The sequence below is a fragment of the Lontra canadensis genome, unplaced genomic scaffold (assembly GCF_010015895.1).
Source record: "Lontra canadensis isolate GAN:19392208 unplaced genomic scaffold, GSC_riverotter_1.0 scaffold7, whole genome shotgun sequence".
Taxonomy (NCBI): Eukaryota; Metazoa; Chordata; class Mammalia; order Carnivora; family Mustelidae; genus Lontra; species Lontra canadensis.
In genome coordinates, this window is record NW_022631001.1 from 33,729,903 (window position 1) to 33,754,808 (window position 24,906).

Here is a 24,906-nt window from a genome sequence, read left to right on the forward strand (position 1 = left end):
CAGTTTGATTGTATAACCTTGAAAAATGTTTATCTGAAGAAATACACATTTCTGAAATTAGAACAAATATTATTAGCCAGTCCTTAGATTTTTGAGGTATTTCAAAACCACTAAACAAAACAAAACTACTAATAGCTAACATGAGTCATTCCATTCTAGGTTAGTAAGGTTGTAGTGAAATTGGTGTACTATTACACTGTGATGGCTGTGTGAATGGTAAAACCATATCTGGACTGTAATAAATATTGATTGAATGAGTGAGTGAAAGAATAAAATGAAAACAATATAGGATATACAGCAAGGTCCATAAAGATGTACATCAGCCTGCATTTCCCCACAACTCTGTACGGAGGATAAAAATAGGACTAGGTAACAGTAATACAGTCTCTCTGGTTCTTTTGCCACCTACTGTTATAGTATGTACATTTAAAAATCGTTCCCAGTGTTATGGACGTTGGGGAGGGTATGTGATATGGTGAGTGCAGTGAAATGTGTAAGCCTGATGATTCAGAGACCTGTACCCCTGGAGCAAATAATACATTATATGTTAATTTAAAAAATCGTTCCCAGTTATGCCTGGAGTCTCTCTAGGGGTTTACTTATATGTCCTCTCATCATTTTCCTTCTGTTCTTCCTTGACCTCCTTACTGGTGTGTGTTGTCAGGGATCTCTGTGAACACCCTAACATCCCTGCCAGGGCCTATCTCCCAGCACTCTCAAGCATGTCACACCAACTCCCACAGTTGGAGTGGCTTCCTGGAGCTTCAGGGCAGTAGGTCCTCATTGCCACTTTCTCTGGTGGTGGACTATGTCTTCCTGGAGCCTCTGGGGAAAGTGTTTTCAATTCTACTGGCCCTGCTAAAGCTGTCACCTGGGAGCTGCCCTTGCCCAGGGTTGAGCTGTGTTCTTGAGCATTTACTGTGCAAGGTGGGAAAGAGGTCCTCTCTCCTTTTCACATTATTACTTGTTGTTAAGTGGGTCCCATACAGTGATATCTGGGCTTCTTAAATCCCACAATTTTTAGTGAAACCAACCCTTCCTGTTTTCATTTGTATCTCCTCCCTTGCTTGGCCTCAAACATAAGGCTGGGTAAGCCAGAGAATTGTCTCTGAGTCCCACCAGGGAATGCCAGATCCCTGTGGTCTAGGACCTCTTCAGCTGGAGGGAGGTACAGGGATTGGAGGAGGAGGAAGCATTCAGAATCCCTGGACACATGGAAAGAAAGTTGAAACAGGGACTTTGGCTGGTTAGGAAGCAATAGGAAGCAGCATTGCCTCTTATAAGAATATACAGAACTGTTCTCAGATTTCTGCTCATCATCCACTAGCTGTGTGTTCTTGAGCAAGTTATTTAACCTCTCTGGGCCCCATGATCATAAAATTCAATGCACAAGATTGATGTGAGGATTAAAAATAGTATTGAGAAAGCACCTAGCACATGACTTGCAGTTTTCAATAGTTATATTACTGTGAGATTACTTTTCCCTCTAATTCAACAGAGACACTTTAGTTATTCATCATGTGTCCGGCGCAGCTTGAAAAACGAAGACCCTCAAGACCTCACAGCCAAGCAAGGGATATAGAGAAGTAATGAAGTATAACAAATTTAAGGTGATAAGCTATGGACCACATTCTGTGAAAGCTCAAAGGAAAGGGAAAAAACTTCCTCAGGGGAATTGGGAAAGACACTCCAGGAAGACATCTCAGCTAGGTTTTGAGGGATGAATGGGAGCTTGTAAGACAAAGATATTCCGGGAGAGGTTTTGGGCAAAAGGAACAGTATTAGCAAAAGGCATAACTGGGCATTGGGGATTTATCAGTGTAATTGGAGCATGGACTCTGGGGTATGTAAGATAGGAAAGTTCAAGGATGGGTGCTGCAGTATTGTGGGTTATAAGAAAATATATGTATTTGGTCATTCAGATGACCAAAATGTGTTTTTCATAGACATTTGGTCTTCATCCACAGTTCCTGGCTCATAGCTTCCAAGAGCCTTGGAATTTCCTGAATGATAAAAGCAATGGGAAGATTTTTTTGTTATAACACTTGGTCTCTTGTCCTTAGTTCTTAAACTCCCTTCAGAGCCATAAAGGTGAAATGGGTGACTTGTTATCTATAACAAACCCTTTCCACCACAACTGGGTTTACGCTAATGAAGGTGATTTTTGCAAAGCACCTAAGTATGGAAGCTGGTTGCCAGGGGTAACAGCCATGAATAGACGGTTGGAACTTTCATTCCCACCCCTTGATTTCCCAGGAGGTGAGAGGGGCTAGAGGTTGAATCAATCACCAATGGCCAATGAGTTAATTAATCATACCTAAATAATGAAGCCTCTATAAAAACCCAAGAGGAGGAGGTTCAGAGTGCTTCCATGTTGGGGAACCAAGACACTTCCACATGCCACTGTGCCACATCCCAAGCTCCACAAGGACAGAAGCTCCTTTATTCAGGACCTCATCCTACATATCTCTTCATCTGACTGTTGATGCATATTTTTTAATATCCTTTGTAATAAATCATTAATCTAGTGAATAAATGGGTTTTCCTGAGTTCTATGAGTCACTCTAGCAAATTATCACACCTGACGAGGAGATTATGGGAACCTCTAAATTATAGCCAATCCATCAGAAGCACAGGTGATAACCTGGGCTTGTGACTGGTGCCTGAAGTGGGGGCAGTAGGACGGAACCCTTTACCTACGGATCCATCTCCAGGTAGATAGTGTCAGAATTGAATGAGTTCTTGGACACCCTGCTGGTATCAAATAATTGTTTGTTGATGGGGGAAGCCTACAACACATACAAACACACCTATGTTGGACTTAGGTCCGGGAAGCTAATTTAGGGGCAAATAATGGAAGTAGAATAAAAGGTTGAGCCAGCTTCTGTTAACATTGGGCATTACTCCAGTGAGTTTGATTTTTGTGGTTTTGGAGATGGAGAACACTGAAGGTCGGGTTTGGGATTAATCTGACCAACAAAAGAGAGAACATAGAAATGTTGACAGATGTTCCATTCATGGATCATCATGGCACACAATGGTTGAGATGAGGAAAATTTCCAGTTATTACAGCATCCATCATCCTTCTGGGAATTTTGAGGAACTTTCAATAAATTGGAGCTGTATTAGTCTCCATCTGGACACCCACAGTTGGCCAGGGTAGAGTGACAGAGAGTCAGCATGATGCTTATGGTTGGAACCAGAACTGGCCAGACTGTCCTTTATAACTCCAGAGCTCCAGTCCCTCCAAGGACACAGATATCCATCCTTCTGTTAAGGACTCCTCTTGTAAGAGATCCTCAGAAAGTTTCCCAAAGAAGCAGCAGCTCCTTCGATGGATAGTAGTGATGATCATTCTTGATGGTCACTTGCTTTGTCCTTCTGTTACCTTATCTCTTAGTCCCCATAACTATAAAATGGTCAAAAGGCCTGCTCTGTCTCAGAAGAAGTTTGTGTGAATAAAATGAAATGATGAATGTGTATACGCTTTGATAAGTCTCATATAATATACAAATACCCATTAATCACAATTATCATTAAAATGAACAATGGCTCTACTCAGTTCTCCCCACCTTTTGTCCCCTGGTAGGAGGCCAGCAAGCAGCAGAGAGGCTGGGGCCTTCCAAGGGGCCAGGAGGGAAGCAGGAGAATCTTGGGTCATGATGTGGGTCTTGATGACACACAGTGGAACAGTATCCAGAAGAGCTGCTGGGGTCAAAAAGGGGAATCAGGGTGTCAAAACGGCAGGTCATGGGCTGGAGCTGGGGCAGGCAGGGCCAGGGGCAGGTGCCTCCTTACTGGGAAAACTGATAAAGAGGGAGGAATGGGGAGGTTTTCTACTGTGTGGATTCTCCAGTGAGCAGAAAGAAGGGCTGAAGTTTATCCAGAGGCTTCTCTTCATGTCACTACAAGGGCTGGTTATTGATGTGGTTTTTCAGATCTCAACTAGGGAGTAAGCCTTTTCTCTGAGCTACAAATTCTCTGTGGTACAAATCAGAGACCTAGAGGGCTGTTTGATGTGAGTAGTGTTTATAAGTTTCTATATTAGTTGCTAACATTCTATAATTGGAATTCCCTAAGTTCTGGATTTCCTGCTTTTCCTGAAAAAACCAAGAGACCAAGAAATCTTGGGTCTACATTTCTGCAGAGTAAATTTTGGTCTGCTTCTGCTGGCTTGCTTCAATCATTTGTGCTCCCTTCCTGGCCCTGAAGGCATCCAAGTTACTGTCCCTGTGTGCACAGTTCTTAACCTATCTTGGTTTTTATGCTTAAAGCCTCCTCCACTCATGACACCTTTTCTTTTCTAAACCACTTAATTAAGGCATGATTGACATATGAAAAGCTATACATATTTTATGTATACCACTTGACGGGTTTAGAGCTAAGTATACACTTGTGAAACCCTCATCATAATTTATGCCATAAACCTATCCATCACTTCCCAAAGTTTCTTCCTGCCTTCTTATTTATGTACTACTATTATTATTGTTGCTGTTGTTGTGATAAGAACACTTAAAAGATCGGCCCTCTTAGCAAACTTTTAGGTATACAATACAATATTGTTAACTTTAGGCACTAAGCTGTACAATAGATCTCTAGGACTTAATCATCTTGTATAATTCCGACATCATCTTGATGAGGTTTCTTTCCATACAGCCTCATGGGGGAATTCCATTTGAAACACTGACTGTGATTACAGTATGTTTGAAGTTCCTTCCCTGGGTGGAGTTTATTTTGACCATGACTGTTTGATCTCTAGAAATTACCTTATTTGTGGCTTTCATATTTAGAGAATTTCTATCTTGTATGAATCCACGAGCAAACAGGAAAAAATGTACTTTGGCTAACATATCATTTTCATTTTATTATATCATATGGTTTTTGCCATCCCTTGGGGTAGGCTTTTTTTAATTCCCAGCAGGCATTAATGCAGATGGGGTAGGTCTGCATAAAAGGGGCAGGAGAAACAAACATCAGTTTCTTCATGTTGCATTCTGAAAGAAAATTTGTGCTAGTGCTGAGGGGATTATAATATATACCTCCAAGAATTTTATATATTCAGGCTGCTAAGTAAGTAGAATATAATTAATTTATTGATTAAATTTTCTTGACACACTGCCTATTTCCCAAAGCAATTTGAAGTAACCAGCAATGAGATCAAAGATTTTTAAAAAGGAGGCTTTTTGGGGAGAAAATTTGATAATTATAAACATCCCTAGGGGATAAAGAGAAATGCATGCTTCTAACTATCCATGGTTTGACTCTGAAGTTAAACTGTTTGACCTGAAACCTAATGAATCTGTGATCCATGTGGTCCAGGTTCTGAGAAAAATTGCTTTAAAGAATTATTCAGCAAATACAAAAAGGCAATAGAAGAAGAACTCCATTCTTCACTCACGCCTGCCCTTTGACTTTTCACTTCCTTACCCTCCCCACCTGAAGCCTTTCTTCTTCTCCCTCCCTCCTCAACTTAAACCCTTCCAGCTCCATCCATCTACTTATTGTACAGATTGTCTAAACTTTCTCCTTATGATTGACTTAGTTTTCAAAAGTCTTAGGGTCTAAGAGAGGTCATTGTGTACGCTTTCGCACATTATTACGCTTTGTTCTCCCCGTTCATCCAGCAAACTTCTGAATGTTTATTATGTGCTATGATCTATGCTAGGGCCTGGGAAGAGAAAAGTGAATTAGGGAGGTCTCTGAAATGCTTCTCAGTTAGCACAGTGGGATGGGGAATGAGGAAAGTACCCCCCACACCCATCCCAGGTAGCGCCCAGGGCCTGGTGCCATTAGTTTTGACTGTGACATAAATGGTCTGCAATACACTGGAGGAGCAGCTTTCTGGTGGAAGTTTTCTCTGCCTCCTGACTAAAGGCCACTTTGAGCAAAGCTCTCCTGAGGTGGCTGTCATGTATGGGGCTGTAGGCACCCTCACTCAGAAAAGGGCAGAGGTGCTCACACAGAAAGGCTGAAACAAGCCACGGGAGGCAAGTGCCAAGCATGTAACCAGAAACACACACAATTCAAAGCTGCTTAAAAACCAGGAGGCATAAAGCAATCAGGGAGAAATCCTCTAATCCCCTGACGGAATGTCCTGGAATGCTCCTTACTCTCTCCTTCCAATGTGTGCAGAATATGCAATAATAAAATCAAAGTGTTCTTTCCCTAATCGGTACAAAGAATGAACAAGCTCTGGGCAAAACTTTTTGTGGGGAACACTCAGTCTTCTGTGGGCTGTTTCAGTTCAGCAGGCTCTAGGGAGACAGGAATCCAGGAGAGTGTGGGAGATTCCAGGGACCCTCTGGAGTGAATTCTGCCAGAGTTTAGTGTGTGTGATGCATGTAAATACTCCTCCCTGCTCCCACTCTGAGCTGACGAACAGAAGATAGGGCCTCAAGGAAGCTTGCCGTGCAGCATGTCCAAACACAGTCTTCCAGTGAAGTTACGCACTTTAAGACTTCAAGGGCCTTGGGCTTGAGAGCCACAGTAATTCACGCATGATACAGCTACTCACTTACTAGCTGTGTGACCTTGGGCAAGTTACCTTACCTCTTTGTGCCTTGGTTACCTCTTCTGTAAAAAAAACTATCTCACAGGGTAGTTACAGTAATTAAATGAATTAATACAGAAATAAGATTGCTAGTTAAAATACAAGATGTCCAGTTATATTTGCATTTTAAATAAACAACAAATAATTTTTTAGTGTTGTGTGTGTCTCAAATATTGCATGGACATAACTGTATTTTCATTTCATTAAATCTATAGCTCGAAGTAGAAAGCTCATAGAAGCACTAGGCACTTAGTAAATTGCTCATTAAGTGTCAGATGTTATATTCTGTTATTGTTACCTTTGTGGCTGAATTAATTACTTTGGAGTTTGGTTCTGAGAAGATTGTTGTTTTTAGTTTTGAGTCTGATCAACCACTTGGAGTTAAGTTAGGAGGGCCTTACTCTCTGGTCATGAAGCCACAGAGCATCTCCCAGGGCATCTGACCACACAAGCTCCAGTGGTCTTGTAATCAATGACTCCCAGAGTGGTCTTGTAATCATTGACTCTCAGAGAAGCCCTTCTCCAAGACCACCTTCACCTGGCTCCACTTCTTCTCTTACCATCTGCCCCTCAGATGAAATAGAGCTTCCCTGTGTGGGTTAAAGACACAAGAAGCAAAGGAACAAATGTGGGTAGAGGGCAGTGACACTTTCTTAGACCTACTGTGTGTGGGGCCCTGTCCCAGACACTTCTGATATGCTTCCTTATTTCATCCTCTCCAGCAATTCTGCAAATGAACAAGATACCCATCCACAAATTGGGGGTGATAATGCCTCCTGATGTCATCAAATCATGAAGAGGAAAGTGAAGTCCCTAAGCATGGAATAGGCTATGGATACATTTCTTTTCTCTCCCCCTTTTCTCTCCTTCAATCCCCACTTTATCAATGAAAAAACAGACTTGCCCAAGGTTGTACAGCTGGTAAATAGTGGGAAAGAAGGACTACAGACCAGGCCTGTTGGCCTTCCCCCTCCACCATGCTACTCTTACAGTTGTTCCCCTGGTCTTTGGTCTTACCTCCCCTGTTTCCTGGTATGGGCAGGATACTCTGACACTCTTCTGTTATTCTTCCAAGCTGCTCCCTCCCTTACAAACCCCTTCCTCTAGGAAGCCCTCCAGCCAGCATAAGTTTGAACACACAGCTGGAAGAGAGATGGCAGGGTCATCCTCTTACCTTTCCATGGGCCCAGTCTCCCCAGGGATCCATTTCCCTTCCCTGGAGTCAGCCAAGCACTAGGCGCCTAGGCCATCTCCCACAAGTTCACCCTATAATAAGCCAGCAGGTCACATTTTGTTCTCCTTAAATAAACCTTATAGAAACATTTAAATGTTTATTTCACTCATAAATTCCCAGGAATGTGCAACAGTTTCCTAACCGCCTGGGTGCAGGGATAAATATAGGCCAGTGTCATAGACGGGAATATTATCTTCCTTTCCCCAATGTCACATGACTAGGCCTGGACTAAGAAGCTCTAAGCAACAGCTCCAGCCCCAGCCCTGGCAGGACTGGGGAGTTTAATTCCTATACTTGGGCCCTGGCAGACAGCCTGAGAGAGAAGGACCCTACTAGAAGCCAGTATGGGGAAATGAAGTTGGAGAAACCTAGCCAGAATCCCACTTAGATGACCTTGGGCACTTCACTTAACTTTTCTGAGTTACATATTCTTAAACATTATGTGGAGCTAATAATTCCTATTTTCCAGACTTATTTTAAGGATTAGCCAAGATAAAGCAATAATAGTGATGATGATGATGGTGATGATGATGATGATGAAGATAGTGAGGGTGGTGGTAGAGGTTGGGCCTTGTGGTGGTTTATATCCCCAGGTCCCTCTCTTATAGCCTGGAAGGCAAATAGGGACTGCCTCTGTAGAAAGGGCCCTGGCCACAGAGAGAAGTTGATCCTCTTGTGATAGGATAAAAGGACTCTGGGGACTCTTGAGAAAATGATTATTCCAGCAGCAAGTCCTAAGACCATGGGAGAGAGCAGAAATTCCTCTGCTGAAGTCTGCTGGACATGGGGCTCTTCCCTGCCAAGCACTGAGAACTAGTTCCTAGCTTCCCTAAGTTCCTTAGTGCCCACCCTGTGGATCCCCCTGTGCACCCAAGGCCTGCCTTGCCTCTGGTGAACGCTCTTTTCTGCCATTGTCCACTCTATCCCTAGAAGCCTGGGATCAACAACCACTGGATTATCTTGCCTTCTTCATCACTGTTTTCACTCTCATGCCAACAGACACGAGGAGTGTGGAAATACATGCATTGTCTATTAGTCCTACTTAGTGGAGAATGTATCACCCAATAAGCCATTCATTCATCACCATCTTCTATCCTCTCCTCCTCCCTTCTTTTCCTTTTGTTCCTCAATTTTTTCCTCTCTCCAATCCAGGCATTTAATCATGCCAGTTACCCACTCAACCTACCCACCCAGCCTACCACACATCCATCCATCCACCCAATTATTATCCTCCCAACCTATCACACATCCATCCATCCATCCATCCATCCATCTGTCCATCCATCCATCCTTCCTTGAGCTCCCACCACTTACTAGAGCCTATGCGGAGAACTGGAGATATACACATAAAAGACACAGCCCTGACCTAAGTAGCTTATGTGCAGCATAAGATAGGAGACAGGAGAATCAGAAAAACAAAAAACAGTAAGCTACTTCTTTGATCACTATAGGAACTAAAGACAAGTAGTTTTAATATACATTCCTGACCTTCTGTAACAATCAAAATTCCCCAAACACTTTCTCTGCTTTTTCTTTGGTGCTTCCACAGCTACAGTCTCACATTGTTACTCTGTGACCAGAACCACTAGAAGCCATCCTGGTGGAACTGTCCTCTTGGCCCTTTCCAAGCTTCTTTTCCATAAAGGATGGGATATCAAGCAACTGCCCCCCATGTGTGGGGCCTTTGATATTTAGGACACTGGCTTTATTGTCGGGTGGGGACAAGAAAGGAGATAAAGCCAACAGAAACACTTTAGCAGGAAACTCGGGTTTTAATCTCTACACAACCACGACACAACTATGTGGCCTTTGACAATTACTTACCTTCACAGAGACACAGTTTCTTCTTCTATAAAATAAAGATAATAATATCTACCTTAAGGAAATGAGACCACATGGCAGGTGCCCAATAGATGGTTTCAATATCTCATACATTAGCTCCTAATGTTTTACTGATAATTCATTTGAAGATATTTCATTGAAGATTGTAATTGAGGCTGTTCTTGCAAAAGGTAATGATAAATGAAGATAAGCTCAGAGAGGATGAATTCAAAACCCTCAATTGGACATTCAAGGTACTGGCCAGTTTCTAGTGTTTGGAGTGTACTTCCTTACCTGCCTCAGTTTTCTCATCTGTAAAATGGAATAATGATCATACCTACTTCCTAGAATTGTTGTGAGGTTACTGCTCATAAAGTGCTTAGAGCAGTGCCTATCAAAAAGGAAGCCTGGCATGAGGGTTCTCATCAAGTGAGGTGAGGGCATGTCCCCACTCCACACAGCTGTCACCAAGTTCCCAGGGTTTTATGTGCACTGTCTATTTTGTCTTAATCCCATTTCTTACAGACCATTGATTCTTTGGGTCCCAAACCTTTTTCTCACACATTTCCCAAGGGGTCTATGGGGAGGTGTAGACAGAACCCCAGTCTCCTGGCCAGTGAACACGGGGCCTGGACAGCCAAGGGGATAAAATGAAGGGAAAAGCTGGCAATCTACCTTATATGGTAAAGCATGTTGGTAAGCTCTAGATATTTCTGGGGATAGCAAGATCAAGGATCTTCATACTCCTCATCAGAGAAGAGAATGCAAAGCAAATTAGATCAGAAAGTAGTTGTCATTAGACTGTAAATCCACAGGGAGGTAAACTCTTTGAGAGTGGGGCCTTAGGTAGTGCTTAATAAACATTTGTTGAATGAATTCAATAAATGTTTATAATTAACTCTGAATGTGGGTTAGAAATTATATGTGGGGTTTTTTAAGAGTATGGTACTCTAAACATATTCTCTCTTCTTTATAATTTTCTTAATAACATTTTCCTTTCTCTAGCTAACTTATTATAAGAATGTAGTGTATAATATGTATAATACAACAAAATATGTGTTCATGATTGTTTATGTTATCAGAAAGTCTTCCAATCAACAGTTTTCTATTAGTAGTTAAGTTTTTCAAGAGTCAAAAGTTATACATGGATTTTCAACTATGCAGTAGAGTTAGCGTCCCTAACTCCCATGTTGTTCAAGGGCCAACTGTATTAAGTAAATTCAACTCAATTCCATATTTATTGGGTGCCCATCATGTATGAGTGAATAGTTGTCCCTTTCCTGTGTGCTTAAATTCTTTTATGCTCTAATGGGGTGTTTTCTGGACTAGAAAGAAAAATATAATAATTCTAGCCCTGTTTCCTCAGCATACAGCCACGAAGCAATAGAATCCAGGCATTGCCACTTCCTTGCTATGTCCTTTGGACAACTGACTTAACCTCCCAAGCCTGTTTTCCTAATCCATAAACTAGGTATAGCCATAGCTAACTTATAGGACATCATGAAGGTTATCTGAGATAATGAATATAAAGAGTTTAGTTTAGAACATGGTAGGTGCCCTGTGTTTAGCTTCTTTCCCTGCATCTGGATATGATACCTAACTGCTCCAAACTTCCAGTTCCCTGGGGGTGATAATTGCTGTTCTCACAGTGGGGTTAGGGCATTGATTACAGTAATATATATAAAATCTTTTTAAAAACTGTTTTGTGCTGTATTAGGGACTGAGAGCCTATTATGAGATGAGAACCTTGCTTGGCACTTTATATATATTATTCTGGTAATTAAAGTCAAGCTGCCTGGGATTTGACTCTAGGCTCAGTGACTTAGCTGTATTAGCTAGTACACATTACTTTGCTTTACTGGGCTTCAAATCTTCATCCCTAAATGGGGATAACAACAGTACATATCCCACAGAGATTTTCTGAAAATCAAATGAGATAAAGTGTCCCACAAACCTAGCACAGTGTCTGGAACATAGGAAAGTTTCCTTAAAGGTTCACTGTTGTTAGCAGCTATTACTGTAAGTCTCAGGTTACAGATGAGGAAACAGGCAAAATGCGTAACTTACTCCAGGTCCCACTCAGGGATGGGAAGCCCAGCTCTTTCCACACTACCATAATACCTATACCTTGCATTCCTATGAAATGGAAACATTTCCTGTCCCTTCTAGAACTCCCTGGCTGCTTGGGGAAGCCTACTTGGTATTTTTCTCTTCTAAAAGGACAGCTGAGCATGCTCAGCTCTGGGTCTGTCCCACTGACAAATGTTGGTAAGTGAGGATGGGTCTCTTACTACACTGACACAAACAGGGAGAGAATTCCAGATTCATCCTGGCAGCAGCTACCATGATCCCCAATTCTGAGCCAAAAGAGGAGGCCCAGCAGCTTTGTGGTCAGAGGTTCTAGGAGCTCCACAACCAATCCCTTGCTGTTAGGGCCACACACAGAGGGCTGATTCTCCAGAGCACATGCCAACCTAATTTTCAGTTAATTAAAAATTGGAGGTGGGGATAGCGGTGGGAGCAGGGATGCTACTGGTTAGTTGAGTGCTGCAGTAATCTTAAGTCAAAAAGATGCTGCCGTATAACATGGGTAAGCATCAAGTTGTCTAGAGGATCAGAAAATGCAGTACAAAGTAGGCATATAGGGAGATGTACAGAGGGAGTAACTCGTGTGTGGCCAGAACCAGGAATTGCATAGTGATCTGTGTTTTTAGGAGTCAGTGTGCATCAAGTTGGGCTGTTTTATTGTCTGATGGCTGAGAAAGAATGATGAAGGCATAGGCAGCACAGTTTCTCAGCAGGATGTGTGACACTGAGCTGTATTTTCTGGCCCCATGGGCTCAGGCATTGGAGAGGATGGCAAGCAGAAGTAAGACCCTATAGTGCTTTGGAGTGTGCATGGCAGTGCATTTGAAGGGCCCAGGTTGGCTATCTCAGACAAGGACTTCAAAAGAACAGGACAGTGCCTGTCCTCAGGCACCCAGGGCTCCCATAGAGGGCCCCAGAGGCAGAGCCCCAGCTGCCAGGCTGTCTGGTTTCAAATCCTGGGCCTGCTGCTTATGAGCTATACAACCTTGAAGGAAGCTACTTAACTTCTCTGTGCTTCAGCTTCCTCAGCTACGAAATGGGGATGATGATACTTACCTCATAAGGTTGATTGAAAGTTTAAAAAGTTAATACAGTAGAATAGTGCCTGACATTATTATTAAGTGTTGTGGACAATGGAGATGGGGGTGGGAGTTCGTCAGGGGATGGTGGAAGGGGAGCTACTGAAACAGACATGAAAGGTGGAGGTCTGCTTATGAGTTCACATTGACGTGCACCTGGGGACTTCCAGAAAGCCCTGAAAGAGGATGGGGATTGTCTGGGTGGAAACTAGAGCCAGCTGTTAGAGCTAACCTGAAAGTCTTTGCACATTCAGGTTTACAAGGCACTTCTGAGGAAGCCATGCTGTTCCAACAAGTCAGCTTTCTGACATGGCTGCTGGTCACAGGCCAGGAAATGGTTGATGTCCTGGTCTTGTTGCTTCTCAGGCCCAGGGCCAGGTCTAGTGCCCCATGATTAGGGGAGACAGGTAGGTATGTGCCCAAAGGAGAGATCTGGGAGCAATGCCTGGAGGAAGAGAGGAAAAGGGACTCTGGAAGGATGCATAAACTGCCTTCCTCCATCGGTAGGTTTTCACCCCACTATAGGCAGTTGTGGAGGGCAGAACTGAGGGGCAGTCATAGGGAGGAAGTACCAGCTTGACCAGCAAGCCAAACTGGCCAACCACAGCACAGATTTCCTTGAGAGGTGGGGAGTTCCTCTGTACAGAGCTACTTCTACAAACTCCCAAGATCCAACCCAGAAGACACTGATTTTATAGGCCTAGGTTGGCGGAGGAATCCAGGTTTAACAAGCTTCTAGGTAACTTTCTGGGGGGGTCACACTATGCAGAACTCTGCCTTCCTGGGAGGGAAGGGTCTCAGATGAGATCTAGTATTCCTTCTAGCTCTTAGCTCTGATGATCTGTCATTCTGTGGTCCCTTAAGGTCCCAGGCTTGTATCCTGACAGCTTTTATTGCTGCCAAAACCTCTTGGCTATAAGCTTATTCATTTGAGCCCCTCCCTGTTCTAGGGCCAACCCAGAAAACACACTCAGGACATAACCTCACTGAGTGCATTGTCCAGAAGCTTTATTTCTTTGTGGGTCTTGATTACAGCTTCTGATTAGGGACCTCAAGGATGTGTGTGTGTGTGTGTGTGTGTGTGTGTGTACGCATGCATGTAGAGAGAAAAACAGGATCTAGGTCTGCAGCTTTTGTGTTTTTGTGTGAGAAGTTCTCAGCTAGTGTTCATGTCAGTGATGGGAAATGGGGTCTGGGGTTTGAGGAGCTAGAAGTAGGACTGGACCCGGGGGAGCTGTAAACTCAGAAGGATGTTCTGGTTCTTTGCCTGCTTCACAGAGAAGGAGTTCACACGGTGCTAGGAATTTCAGCCAAATCCTCCTTGCCAACCCGGCTTTCCTGGCTGCCTGATTTCCGCTGCTCCCAGGAACTTGCACTCCAGCCCCTGGAGACTCCAGCCCTATTCACAAGGCCTGACCTTCCCCTGAGGCTGTGGCTGCCTGAGAAGCCCAATGTAGATGTCTGATGGGTCAAAGAGGGAAGTGTTCTTCACTGACAATGCCCATGGACTTCTGGAGCACTCAGGGAGGCCTAGTGCCTATCAGTAAGGGCAGAGAATATAAAGATACTACATCTGATGTCATCTTCAGTCTAGGGTTTAATCTGCCCCAGCCCCATGGTCCTGCAAGTCAAAAAGGTGCTACAGGGCTGGGCTGATCAGAGTCTAGGAGGCAGCCACTGACACTTGCCCAGAGGAAGAGATGAGGAAGCAGAGGCACAAAAAAGTTAACAGGCTCACAGGAGGTCTTTTGACCAGGATGTCAGGGAGCCCAGCTTGGTCTGACTCTAGAGTCCACATTCTTAAATCCTGTGTTAATGGTCCTCCCTTAAGGACCTGGGCATTAGCTCACCTGAAGTCCTCATGGGTCCTTCTCCTGCTGGGCTCCAGCAATGTAGAGGCTACGGGTATCACAAACACTTCCTTTATTGTCTTGACTTCCCAAAGGCACAGAGATAGAATCATGGCATTTGAAGGCCCTTCAGAAATCATGGGAGTCCATGCCCTCATGTTACAGAAGTCTGGTTCTGGTTCAAGGTCACAAGGAGAATGAGCCTGTGGAAAGCTGGAATCTGGAGCTCCTGCTATTCAGTTAGGGCTCTCTGACCCTCAAGTGTGTGATTAGCTCATGGGTTCCCTTCCCTGGCTTGGCTGTGCCTGGAAATTCATGCTCACCTCTGACCCATTGGAGCTGCACCTAGGTGTGATTTGAAGTCGTAATGGTCAAGAGGGCTATCAGGCTTTTGTGCTATCTTGTCTTAGTCTCCTGAGAAGGCTTAAACGTTATTTAGAGAGATGAGATGATGAACTAAAGGTAAACTAAACTCAGTGTAAAAAGATCTCTTCACTAACAGTGGAGTTGCAGCTTTGCCAATTAATTATGCTTTCTTTCTTTCTTTCTTTCTTTCTTTCTTTCAGAGCACTTGTATTCTTGGGGAGCATGGCATGACAGCTGTTTGGGGGAGCTGGCTAGTGATTTTACATCAGAATCTGGCTTCAGCACACTGTTGTTTTTAGTGAGGTGGAAGGGGTCAGGAAGGGCCATGGTAAGAAGGAACCCAGGGCTAGGGAGTAAGGATGCTAAGGCGACAGAACCTGGGAAAGTCATGACTGAGAAGGGGGAGCAGTCACATTTGAATCCAGACGCGATCTCTTGCTTTATGCTGTCATAACCTTCTTTCATCTTCAAACTTTCAGTGTATTAAATTTTTTGTTGGCTAATACTTATAGCCCACTATTACTAGTGTTTTAAGGGAATTGTCCATGCTTGGTTAGGAGCAATGGTAGAAAAGTGGCAGCAACAGAGTACCCAGTTTGGGGAAGACCAGACATCACCCATAGGAGAGCAAACTGCCACTGAGACCAACTGACATGCAGCATCCACCAGCCCCATGACATTCCTGGAAGAGGTTCAATGAAACACTGAGCTGACTCTGGTGGCCAAATGCATGGGGGCTTGGCTTACCGCCATTTAGAAATTCAAGGGCGCCCCAAGTGTACCAAGTTCTGCAACATCTCAATCCAAGTTTGGGAGAGGGAGATACAAGAAGCCATTCTTTTCTAAGTATTTACTATCTGAGTTCCCACAATTATGACATGCAAGAAAAGAAATGTCATCCGAACATGAAAATGTTCACTGAGAGTCTGCCCGCTTACCAAATTAATGCTCACTCATACATCCTTCCCTCCCTTAACAAGTCCCTTCAGGCTGAGGTCAGTTCGGACATCTGTCAGATATGATGGGGTAGTACAAGTGCAAACCAACAGCAAAGTTCATAAAATCAAAGAAAACAGAGTTGGAAAACTTCACATGCAATGTCTTGGACCAGTAAAGAGCAAATGGAGCTGGAGTAGATAACAAAGAAAAAATTACAAGGATGATGAGACAAGATAGGTTCTTTATGAGAAAATGATTTGCATATTGAAGGATCCATAGAGGTCCTTGGGAAAATGAATGAAGCCCTTAAATATTAAACACATAGTCTCTTAACTGAGGTGCTGTAAAGTAAAATTGTGAGGGATGTGGTTCATGTGAACAAATTACCATGTTGGCATAAAGAATACACCAATGGCAAAATCAACACAATTCTTTTTTCCTTCTAAAAAAAGTAGCACATAATCAATTTTTTGTTTTATGTACAGCTAAAATAATTTGTTTTCATAATTTCATTTGTACAATGCAATCACAATGAGACCCTTTAAGTTTATTTCTTTTCATCTTTTTTTTGCAATACAATTTTACTGAAAATCTTTTCCACTATCTACTATAAAATTTTGATCTTCATTTTAAGTAGACTCAGTTTAAATGGCCTTTTGCTGGTGACCATAATCCTGACATGACAAGGCCCTCTGTGCTGACAGTTCTCCTCCAAGTCTTTCTCCATTCTAGGAGGGTGCCTTCAGGGTTAGGGTGGTTGGACCTCCCAGGAAACTTCAGTCAGACATGGAGGTTCCACTCTCAGGATATACAGGGGGGCTTGGCCAATTCAAATGGACTCTGGGTATTTATTCCTCAGCGTGGCAGCCACATACCTTCCCCAGGTGCCCACTGCAGCTTGCACAGGCTGTCAGAAAACTCTCTAGCCAGGCTGAGTGATGTGGCACCAGCCCAGGGTACTTGGCTTGGCCCCTGCCAGACTAACTGCAGGCAAGGAGGGGGCACTTACTTGGCCGGTGGGGCTCTGGGGTGCCTGTGGCTCTCCAGGGGGCTCCTCGTCCTCGGGAATGTGGGGCATGGCAGCCTCCTGGCGGGAGTGGCCACGTGTGCCCGGAACCTCCACGGCGTCAGCCCCAAGATGCTCCAAGAGGCCTGGGCTCCGCAGGCTGAGGAGACGCCAAAAGGACAAGTCAAATCCACTCCCATCCCTGACCCAGGCTGGATTCCATTTCCAGGAGCCATGAGCTGCAGAAAAAGCCTGCTTGAGTTTGCATCAACACCAGAGGTTGGACTAGGCTAGGAGAGGGCATTTGGAATTGCATTTCCTCCTGTTCATTTGCTCTGTTTACAAAGTCAGAGATGACCTTAGAGATTTTCCATCTAATTTGGTCCTTAGAGTAAACACAGCTATCCCAGAAGGGAGAAAATTGCTTCAAACTCCTCAAAGCCATAGCTAATGGAGGACATTCCATTGGGATCAGATTTGTACTTATGTATCATTTATTAAGCACCTACTACATACCAGGCACTATCCTAAGAGCATTTCCAACATCACCTAATTTAATCCTCATAATGATCTCTGATGTAGGTATTAGTATTCACATTTTATAGAAGAGAGAATGGCTTCAGAGAGTGGTAGCCATTTGCCAAAATAATATAAAGAACCAAGCATTTGAATTCCAATCTTCCAATTTTGCGGCCAAGGCTCTTTTCACTCTACCACATAGCCTTCCTTCCCTGGGTTGAGTAAGAGGAGGTTGTTTCTTGACTTTGTACCCCATGGCTGGCCTCATGTCCATCAGCATCTTTTCTGACCCTCGGTATGGGGCTCTCTCACTTGAGGGCAACCTCAATTCTGGAGGCTCCGCCAGGGTGGATCTTGTGTACCTTCTGCAGTGTCCACCTGGAGCAGCCTTTCTTTGCTTCCCCAGAAACCAGGCTTATCCTGTCTCATGGTGTAGCAAACTTGAGGCCCAGCTGGTATTGACCCAGTCAGCATAATCTCACTTATCTCACCATAGTGATTGGCTCAGGGATAGAAAATAGGTCCACTGTAAACCAGTGAGCACACTGCAGTGTTCTGGGACCCAGGTGCTTTATCTTGCTTTGGGTGGTAGAACACACAAATGTAAAACCTGATGTTACTGATGCCATTTTGTTTCCATTTGGAAGTCCAGACTAAGGATAAAACTGACACACATAGAGAAGGCAGTAGGGCCAAGACACTTGCAGAAAAAAAGAAGGTTCATCTCTGACCAAAGTTCACCTGAAGCCTGAATTCTTTCTGTACTCACCAGTTATACAAACAATTAAATGTCTTAGTGTTTAAGTAAATTTGGGTTGGTTTTACTTATACCTAGTAATTTATAACTACTTGTCCTAACTTGTAACTACTAACTACTGTTACTTATAACTACTAACTATTTTTTCATGTTTCTCACCAATCAAGAGGTCTAGGATCATGATCTCTCCAACAGACCTGAAACAGTGGGCCTGGCTCCTCTGCTTCTTCTTAGAAAAGGCCAGTAATGTGAGGTTTCAGTCTGGAGACAAAGGATAGCAAGGTATAAAGAACACAGGCCTTGGAACCTTATACCTGGATTTGAGTTCCCACTCTGCCACTCATAGGCTGTGTGGCTTTGAACATTGGCTTTACCTCTGAGCCTCACTTTCCTTGTCAGAGGAACAGAGATAAGAATGTCTCCCATGCAGGAATGTTCTAAGGATGAAATGATATAGAGCACTGAGCACAGAGTAGGTGCTCACAGAGGCCACCTGATTGGAGATCTTCAGCCCAGAAGCTCAGCCAGAGTCCATAGGCCTTTACCTAGCCTCTTCCCCTACTAAACACCTCCAGGTCCTCTTTCCCTAATGGGGTGGGAAAAGCCTTCAGGGACCTGCAGAACAAGCAACCAGGCTAGTTCTATAACTTCAGAGATTTCCTGAAGTCGCTGATCTGCTAGTCAGCAGATGAAAGCCACCAGATGCAGACCCTGCCCTCAGACACAGTCAGGGGCTACTGGGACGCACACAGGAAAAATAAAGAACACTGTCATTTACTGAGTACCTACTATGTCCTAGGTCCTATGTAAGGGTGCTGGCTGCAGGAAACTATAGGTGGAAGTCAGAAAGCCCTACCACCTCCCATGATACTAGATATTCTTCTGGTCCCACAGGGAAGGCCCAAGGGCCTAGAGCCAGAGGGTTGTGGGCAGGCTCAGATCTGACATCAGCCACAACTCTGACAGATGCCCCTATCCAACATACACAACGTTGACTGAGCTTCCTGAGGAAGGCAGGGATTTGATTCATCATTGATAACTAGAAGAGAAATTGCTTGTTGACTGGTATTTAAAGAACTAGAGAACTTTAGCCATGGGGTTGGTCAATGTGACCACCATCTTGACTTCTATCAGTCTCGGCAGTGGAATGGTAGCCCCATTCAGCTCTCAAACAATTGGGGTGACCTCTGCTGGTCAACTCAAGAAGTCTCATCTCAAGTAGGAAATCCATGAACTAAATCATTTGTTCATTCACCACACTGACTTTACACAGGCCCTACCAGGCCCTGTGCCAGGTGCTGGTGACTAAAAGATGATGAAGATGTGGTACTCCTTGGGGAGCAGAGTCCAGTGGTTGCAGGCAGTATGAAACAATGGAACTGTTAAGACTTTGAAAGTAAGATAAGTGGCAGGATCTCAGAAAAGGATCCCCAACTCTGAAAATTGGGACAGGTGAGATAAAGTTTTAGACTAGATCCATGTTAGAAATGGTGTTTGAACTGAACCTTGAATACTGAAATGCCGAGTGAAATTTCTCTGAACAGAATAGCTAGAGGAGAAGGTGAGACAGGAAGGGAGAAGCCCTACTGAACAGATTCAACCTGTCTCTTGGGAATGAGACTGTAAGACCAGGGCATACTATGTGACTTATCCCAACCAGCCACTGTATGGATGAAATAAGCAACAGATCTACCCAAAGGTTGGCTCTGTGATTAATTTCTATTACCTTTACTTGGATTTCAGCAGCAGTGATATCAGTGGTGCTGGACAAAGTATATGGTCACAGGGGTTGACATTAGCAAAAGACTATTCACAAACCCCAATTATTCTGGGAAAGTTGGTGCACTTCCCTAGAAACCTCTTAAGCAATGATGGGTTTATGTGAAGGTTCAGCCTGTCTTAATAGTAATATGGTTCCCAAAACATGGGAGGTGACAGTTCTACTTTCTTTTCCACCTTAATCTATACGAAGTATATTGCACTCTGAGTGGTAAGAAGGATTCAGACAAATTGGAGTATGTTCCAAAAAGGGGAAGTAATATGCAGGAAGCAAGAATTTGTCTTTAAAGAACTAAAGATCTTTAGCCTGGAAAATAGATGGTGCAGGGAAAAAATAAAAGTGCTTCTCAGACACTTGAAGTTCATTCCTGTAATTCTGTTGTCCCCAAAGGATAAGTGCATGACCATTGAATGAAAGGTCAGATCAAGGCAAGGGAATCCTCTCTAGTGGTTGGAACTATTTGAGATGAAACAGGCTACTTTTTAAGGTAATAAATTCCCCACTCCTGGGAGAGTTCCAACAAAGTCCAGGGTAATGGTCATAGGATTCCTAACACACTCCAGGGGCCATTTTCAACCCTAGATATCACTGAATTCTTTGACTCTTCCTAGGGACAAGAAACCACGAATGTAATGGTCCCATTTCATACGATTCTCGGATCATGGTATCCTAAAGTCACATAAAAAAATATCTCATTTTCTGTCCCTCCTCCCCTCCTGCTCTTCAAGAAAGACCTTAATTTAAGTCAGTCCCTCAGTCAGAAAGCAAAGCAAAACAGAAACGAATTAAGTGAGACAAGCACTAAGAGATGTAAGTTGCTGCAGGACAAAGCAGAGTGGAGGCTGGCTGTGGCCCCACGTTTGACAAACCAGAACCCCGAACCCCTCAGGGGGAGCCCCAGCAGCCCTGCCTGCCAAGACCATTCCCACGCTGTTCCTGCCCTGTTTGCTTGCTCTCCCGTCCATTATTATAAACTCTCTGCTTAAAATAGCAAGGTAGCAGCAGAGTCCTTCCCCCAGGGTGACATCTGGATTCTGCTGGAGCTTGTGGGCACATGGACCTTGCATCCATCACAGCAAAGTTAGGAATATAATCTGCAGGAAGTGGTGATCTAGAGCACTGACCCATAAAAGGAAAAAATATTTAGTAATGTTTGGTCTCTGAGCTGCTCCTTCTTTAACCCATTTTCGGGGCCCTTCTAACTACCTCTTTAGCCTGGTGGGTAAAGGGTTAGACAGGTCATTGTCAAGAGCCAGTCAGCTTTTTGGATTCTACTCATTCTGTCCCCAGCCAGTGCTTAATAATATAGTTTGGTCCATTTTACAGGAAGGAAAACTGAGGTGCAAAGGAGGGAAACAACTTAACTGGGTCCAGTAACCTTTGTACCTAGTGCAAATTACCTAAGCCTCTGCTGGGATAACACTCCAGTCATTTGTGTAACTGATAAAGCCAAACGTCTCTAATCCATCTTTAAATATTTTATCTGCCCCCAACCATGCTCATGAAAGAAAGCAAACTACTAGACTTTTCTTCATTCTCTCATTCATTAGATATTTCTAGTTTGCCTACTGAGTGTCACATACCATGCTAGGTGCTTTCAAGTGCTATCTTGCTTAACCCCTGTGAGATGGGTTTTATTATTTCCATTTTACATATGAAAGAAGTAAGGATCAGAGAGGTTCAGTAACTTGCTTGAGCTCCCACAGCAAATAAGCGCCAGGCCAAGGATTATAATGCAGGCTAGTCTGACCCCAAACCCATCATCTCCCCCTCCTCTCCTCTATCTCCTCCACCTGGAGTTCTGCTAAAGTACAGTAGAACCCAACAGAGGAACCTGCCACACAGAGAACTGGAATGTACATTCCCAGTGGAGCCATGGGTGGTGGTGGGGAGGCAGGGCAGAGGAAGCAGCAGCTTGTCAGGCAGGGGTCTTATGAGGGCAAAAGTGTGGGCCTACAGTTTGAGGTTGCAGGACTCCCACTGTAGGGTAACAAATGCACCCATTTACTTATCCATCTATCTGTCAGGCTACCCATTCACCCACATGCCTTCTGACTTCTCCATTCATACAACTGTCCATTTGTTTGCCTTTGAAACTTTCACCCCAGAAAGTCCCACACATGTTAGATCAGCTGCACAGGCTCTGCCCCCTGGAAAAGCCACTGTAGGGCCCTGTGGGCTGTGGGGAGAATGCAGGAGGGCAGGAGAGGACTGCTCTGATGGAGTAGCCATTCAAACACAGGCATGCCCATCCACAGCTGGCACCTGCACCCTGCACCTCCATCCTGCACCCCTAAGCCTGTGGGAGGAACACTGGCTTCCTGTGGTGGTTGCCCGTGTCCCTGCAAGCACGATCACAGCTCATGATTTAGCAAGGGCCTTTACAGAAACCTCATAAGTACTATTTTTTATAAAGATTGTATTTATTTATTTCAGAGGGAGAGAGAAGGAGAGCACTAGCAAGGGAGAGGAGCAGAGAGAAAAGCAGTCTCCTGGTTGAGCAGGGAACCCAACACCGGTCTCTATCCCAGGACCCTGGGATCATGACCCAAGCCGAAGGCAGATGCTTAACTTACTGAGCCACCCAGGTGCCCCATTACTATTATTATGAACATTATTAATCCCATTTTACAAGTGAGGAAACAGAGCCCTGAAGACTTTCTCAAAGTCACAAAACCCATGAGGTCTGTCTGACTCCCCAGTCCCCAACTGGTCAAGCGCACTAGCTCATGGGTAGTGGTCTTGGCAAGCAGTGGCCTTTATAATGGCCTCAAGAATGCCTCTCCCAGAGCCTTGCCATCAGCCCAGGGGAAACCAAACCGCTCTCTGAATCACAGTGACCCAAGAGCACAGTCTACAAGCTGAGTGGCTCTCACATTTTCTTTGTTAATCTTTGGGTGTCCGGGGAAGAACCAAAGGCCCTTCTGGAGAAAAAAACGGGTTAACCCAGACTCCACTGACCTTTCTGGAGTGACTCAGAATTCTCAGAAGGGAGGTTTTTTGTTCTTCCAGCTTTGAAATTTTGCTTTCATTTTAGCAACACAAAGAATTTGAAAGAGATTAGGTTGCTATTAATACCACTGGTCTATCTCTAGATGAAGAATTTGATGAAGGAAATTGTTTGGGGTGAGTGCACACACATCTCTCTCAGTCCCTCTGCAAATTCAGAGGATGACGGAGAGGGCCACTGGAGACCAGCCAGTCCTGCCTCCTGCTCCCATCTTACAGGTTCAGACAAGGGCAAAGACTTAATCAAAACCATACTTGTGAGCGAGGGGCCATCAGAGAAGGTCCCAGAACCCCTATTCCCCAGGACTTGCTACAGACATCAGCTTTCTGCCTCTGATTTTGAAGGGCTTGCTTTTGGTATATGATAAACAAATGTGTCCATGCTGTGAAAGCAGGCGTCTTCAGGCAGTGCCTCCCAATCTTCCTCCTCCTGTGGTTACTCTCATGGGAGAGAGAGGGTGCTCCCTGGTTCCCGATCTCACCCCAGGGCAGTCCCCCCACACACTTGGAAAATCTGGGGCATCAGAGATCAAGTCAAAGTGCTGAGAGAGGGTCCTGTGGGTCCTGGGCCTGGCTAACTGCAGAACTGGGTCCTAGATCCCACAAGCAAGCCTGAGCAGGGTTCAGCTCAGGAAAACACCATCCTGCTTCCTAACCTTGGGATGCTGCAAGAGGGCTTTGGAACCTGGAAGATTGGATTCTAATTCTCTTCTGCCTCTTCCCTGCTGGATTAGTCTCCCCTGGCCTCTGTTTCTTCATCTGTAAAATGGAGACTCTATTAGGGTTATTATAAGAATTAACTTAGAGAATACAGGCAAGATGCTGGTGCATCGTATGTACTCAACGAGTTCCTTTCCCACTCTCTGAATAGGGAAGTTGAATTCTCTGAGTCATGGCATCAAAATCGAAGCAGATCCAGAGAGTCTGCCATTAATCCTGAATAGCAGAGTTCAAGCTTCGTCTCTTGTAGGTAAAAGAGATGTATTCTTGACCTTGCCAGGACTTCTCTGTACAAACTTGTAGATAAAAGGCAGTTAGATGTGATTGGAATTAAACCCATCAGGGGCTTTACACACTGGCATTTACTCTTGTTGACAAACATACTCTGCTGTTGGGCAACCAGTGGGGTTAGAGAGAGAGAGGGTAAGTACTGTGGTAATCCCAGGGCTATGCTGTAGTCAGTTGCAGGTCTGCATTGTGGTCAGCCATTGATCTGTGCTGCGGTCATCTCAAACCTGTTCTGTGGTCATCTCAGGTCTATGCTGTGGTCAGCTCTAGATCTGTGCTGTGGTCAGTCCCAGGGAAGCAAGGGTAGAGTATAGAAGGGCAGAAGAAAGATGCAACAGAGAGGGAAAGATGAGGGGCTGGAAGGGACTTCCCAATGACTTCTTGCCCTCAACACAATCTCTCTGGTCCACGGAGGCAGGGGGGACGACAGGGGCTGCAGTCTGTCAGTGCTTCAGGGAGGCTGGTCCCGAGCACTTCCCAACACACCATGGTGTCTCCACCCTCTAGCCATGCTCTCCAGGCCTGAGGATCTCTTATAGGTTCTGTTGGCTGGGGGTACCTTCCTCCCCCAATTCAGACCCATTCTAGCCCTGGAGTGAACCAGCTTCTGCTCAGACCAGTGTCATGACTATGTCCAGGAGGAGATGCTGAGCCAGCCCCAATAGGAAGAGTGCAAAATTTGGCAGCCACTGTGCTCAGCAGGGGGTTGGAGTAGGGGACACCTGAGATCCCAAAAATAGTAACTGACCCCTCCCTTCCCCTCACATTGCCTTTCCCCTCACACAAACATGGAGGCCATTCTGTGCTCATTGCCTTGGGGAGAGGTGTAGCAGCAAGGGGTATGGAAAAGGGAGTCTGTCTCTGCCTCATATGTAGTGAGGGGCTAGCCCTTAGGGAAAT

At 44.6% G+C, this 24,906-nt stretch overlaps 1 protein-coding gene across 1 annotated transcript in view; it reads right to left on the bottom strand.

Moving 5' to 3' along the window:
• Positions 1-24,906, bottom strand: part of IRAG1 (inositol 1,4,5-triphosphate receptor associated 1) — a 119,522-nt gene that overhangs the window by 59,687 nt on the left and 34,929 nt on the right. Inside the window, exons 2-3 of the mRNA XM_032853472.1 lie at positions 16,937-17,093; positions 3,573-3,708 (exon numbers count right to left, since the gene is read on the bottom strand). Of these exons, the coding sequence (XP_032709363.1) occupies positions 3,573-3,708; positions 16,937-17,093 (293 nt within the window). The remainder of the gene's footprint in view (positions 1-3,572; positions 3,709-16,936; positions 17,094-24,906) is intronic.